Here is a 4,329-nt window from a genome sequence, read left to right on the forward strand (position 1 = left end):
CGGCGGTCGAGTTTTGAAACCACCCCTTCGTATAAAAAACCAAATATCAATGTGACATACTTACATCCTTATCTACCGAATGTATTTCAGACCCAGCATTCAGTAGTATCTTCAAACATTTGTCTGAATCATTGTATGTCGCATGGTGTATAGGAGTCAAAGCCTGTGTATGATTAGATTTGAAAACGTATACACGGGGTGAGGATATCTGTAACTATCATGCACTCTTAAAAATAGAGACATAATCTTAAGTAAATGAATAAATGAATCATATCTAAGTTCGAGATCAATTTAGTAGAACATACATGTAGTAATGTCTGACAAGAAAACCATCGAGGTTGCTCATCCAAATACAGCCTGTGAAGATATCTTTGTGTCAATCAACTAAAGCTGATCAGAATTCAAGGTCATTAAGAAGACCCATAAAATAATGTAACTTACATGATAATCTACTGAATGGATGTCAGCGCCAGCATCCAAAAGCATCTTGCAACATCTGTCTGAGTCATTGAGTACCGCCCTATTTAAAGGAGTGATATTCTGTGTATGAAAACAAAATTGGTGCTCATCAATTTGTAGCGTGAAGTTTTCTGTATTCTAAAAGTAATCCATTCTTCAAAAAAAATTTTATTCCACTTCATAATGTCCATTTAGTAAAGAACTTAGTTATGTGATATATACTTACATCGTTATCTACTGAATGGATTTCAGCACCGGCATCCAAAAGTATCTTACAGCATGTCTCTGAATCACTGTATGTCACCAAGTGTAAAGGGGTCTGGTTCTGCGTGTGAAAAGAATTAATATCAACAAGGATGACCCTCAGGATATAGAATGAATTTCAAAATATTAACTAAGCGTAATAATTCATAAACTAGAATGCTTTGAGAAATGACTTGAAGCGCTGAACAGCGGAGCATAGCGGATATGACTTGGAAGATTATTTCAGTCCATTCAATGACTTGTGCACGCCAGAGGAGAGATTTGAACCCAGCCTGATCTTCGATACATAGCCAGAAGTCAGATGAAAGTGGTGCATGTGATAGGTCTATAACATGATTTCGCAAATGAGACCCAGGTGCGCATATTATAGGAAACATATCGAGTATCATCAAATGAGGAGACCGAGATCTTGAAGCATTTGCATCATGTGGTTTGGAAATAGATTTTAAAAGCTCTGTCTTGTCAGGATTAATGGAGGAATGCATCACCCGCACATTACGTATAGGCTTCATATTAAGTCACCCATTCAGGTAACCACATTTGAACTTCACACTCTCTGTGTGGAAGATTAAGATCATGTCTTTCATATTAAAAGGGTATATGGATTTCAACTGGAATAGCGGATTGCGTGGAAAGCGTGATAGAGACCCCTCTATACAAGAACGATTCATATTTTGCTCACCCTTATGTCTTTCACGTTGACACTGGCTCCGTTTGTTATGCACAATTTGATTTCATCCTCTCTACAATGTTGAGCCGCATCCAACAAACGTTCGTCAACATCACGTGACATCCCTCTCGGTCTGATTCCCGTGCTCGCGGGACGGGAGCTGCCAAAAAACCCACACTATTAAAAATCATGATGCAGTCATGTCTACAGTAGAATTCACCACGACCTTTGCAGGACTTAAACCCCATTAAAAGCTATTAAACCAAGATAACACTCATTGAAAACAGCTCAACTGATTAAATCAGATCTTAGTTTCAACTGGGTAACCAATTATAAAGCAAACGCAAGGTAACAATACTATGTGGACCTTTGTTTACGAAATGACACAATAGTGTACATATTGTTAACCAGCATTCTTGAAAATGAGAAACATAATGGTTGTTGACTTAACACGGTTTGGAAATAATTTCTTTATATTTTTTGGTGTTATCTGTCGTTTACATATCCTTCCTAAAACACAAAAGTGCGAATATTTCCAAACACCTAAATTAGCTAAAAATTTAGGACATGTAACAAAACTATATTTTCTAGAATTATCACAGAGTACTTTAAATGTTGGCCGGTTATTTTTCACACAGTGACGTTAACTAGGCAATGGCCTATACTTCTAACATACACTATTTGTAGAGGTCACGCGTCAATGGTGAGAGCAATGTGTATTGTGTATAGGAAAACGGACAGTAACTGCAGTATGTTAACTTATATAATCTGGTCAGTGTTGTAACACATCATAACTTACGACTTCAGGTAAAATGAGAAAACTGACTTGAGTGAAAGTCAATGACTTGACCCCAATAAATTTGTACAGTGACTTGAGTGATTTAACTTGAGATAAATATTAGTCTAAATAACTTGACTTGACCTGACATTTTGGTGACTTGTTACATCCCTGTATCATTCTGGTGTAATTATTTTGCATAAAATATAAAAATAATAAAGCTATTATTATTTTCCCTTTCTTGCCAAATGTTGATGTGTATAATGGTGTTTTGAAAGGTCTTCGTGTTTTAATCTCAAGTCCTCAGCATGCCCAAATAAAAGATATTTGACTGGTGTCCCATGGGTTCCCATCCTGGTGTGTCCTTTGTTTGTTTACCCAGGTTGGTCCGGAAAACCATGGACCGTTCCAAGCTCATACAAATGCACAAGCCTGGATAGCCAGTGTAGGCTAATATATGCATGCTGGTCTATTAGATAGCTTTGATAAACAAAGCAAGAAATGGAAGAAAATAGCTAGGAAAAAGAGAAAAGAGGAAGGCCACTCCCAAACACAATTGTACAATTTTACTCTTAGCCCTTACTTCGTGAGAAAGGAAACTGGAATTCCAATCTCAGGCCCCGATGCAAAGGCCATTGAATTTGGATTGGCGGGGGATGTGCGGATAGGATCTACTGACCCAGGGAAAATACACAATTTTACTGAAACCGGGATTCAGATAGAAATAATCTGTTTGACATGAAAAATGTGCAACAATTCTGGAAAATTGTCGTTAATGTCATAATGTTGCTGAAAAGCAATGACAATAACTAATACTTTTTACACATTCTGAGAAAAACAAAAAGCACCCATTCTCTAAAACAATAATCTTTTCTTGGTAGTATATGACCATAGTGTACTGCAAACCTTCGCCGATTGCCTACAAAACTAATGTATTTTGAAGTAATTTTTATTTTGTACTATGTTTAGAAATCAATACCATTCATATACAATTATATACAAATTAGGCCTATACGATCGTACAATTTAAAATCACCGTAATTAATTTTACTTGTATATAGAATAACGTACCTCGTGACGAAATGACATAAAATAATCCAGACGAACCTTCACTCTAAATCGAACATGTTTCAATGCTACGTGGCAGTTAAACAGTTTCAACAGAAATATATATTGTTAAATAAGACAATATCGTTGATTTGTATACTGTGTGAGCAATGCAAGAAGAATTCATGTTCGTTATTTCCTCTTCAATCAATACTTACACAGTTCAGTTCATATAGTGCAGAGGTGCTTGACTTTTTGAATGAAAGCATTGTGAATCGTCCCACACGTAAATGGACAACTCAGTAGTGTATAGCGTATAACTTTAGACATGAACATCGTCCATGACATTGAGGCTGTTTACGGTGTCGTTTAAATTCTTTTCTTTTCTTTCGAAACTCCTTTGACCTAATACATTGAGTGCACACTTCCTGTTCAGTCTAGTATCATAATTGTACCCAACTTGATAAGAAAACATATTGGGTGTTTCAAAAAGTGCAATGAGTTATATGTCATGGTACATGTACAATGTACATGTACATTGTACATGTACCAATAAACCTGCCCAACCATCCGTTACACGATATATTTTATTCGGCATGATTGTCTCAGATTCACATGTAACACTTTAGGGCAGCTCTTCGTTTTCATAATTTAAAATAAAAAATTGGTGGTGTGTATTTAATACCGGTATTTCTCACCCGGTTAATTATTCCATACGCACAACAAATTACCAGCATTCCTAGCACTTATTAAATCAAATGCAAAATGAGGAGACATTATCTTCACCCGTCTTTTTAAAAGACAGTTCTTTAATTTAACCCACAAGTCCCACATACATGTTACACCATTGTATAACATAGTTACTACATCCAAAGCAACAACAATGTGTTTGCAGTGGCGGATTTAAGCTGTCAGCAAGGGCCCCTTGCTATTTTGACCCACGGGCCCCTGTTTTTTTTCTTTTTCTTCTGTGCTCAAAGGTGCAGTGGGTAGCTCTACAACTACTCCTAAGTCTCAAACCATGTACATATACCGTATGGTATACCCGTAGGACCTTATCCCGAATATGTGCATTTTGCCCATTTTGGTTTCAGCTAGCAGTCAAATGTCA

General features: G+C 36.6%; 1 protein-coding gene across 1 annotated transcript in view; it reads right to left on the reverse strand.

Moving 5' to 3' along the window:
• The window catches only part of LOC140163708 (uncharacterized), a 15,103-nt gene extending 11,754 nt beyond the window's left edge, over window positions 1–3,349 (reverse strand). The window contains exons 1-5 of the mRNA XM_072187024.1: window positions 3,243–3,349; window positions 1,406–1,570; window positions 686–784; window positions 442–540; window positions 65–163 (exon numbers count right to left, since the gene is read on the reverse strand). Coding sequence (XP_072043125.1) covers window positions 65–163; window positions 442–540; window positions 686–784; window positions 1,406–1,570; window positions 3,243–3,260 — 480 coding nt within the window. The 5' untranslated portion in view covers window positions 3,261–3,349. The remainder of the gene's footprint in view (window positions 1–64; window positions 164–441; window positions 541–685; window positions 785–1,405; window positions 1,571–3,242) is intronic.
• Window positions 3,350–4,329: the final 980 nt, after the last annotated feature.

This window comes from Amphiura filiformis, chromosome 11 (assembly GCF_039555335.1).
Source record: "Amphiura filiformis chromosome 11, Afil_fr2py, whole genome shotgun sequence".
In the NCBI taxonomy this organism is placed as follows: domain Eukaryota; kingdom Metazoa; phylum Echinodermata; class Ophiuroidea; order Amphilepidida; family Amphiuridae; genus Amphiura; species Amphiura filiformis.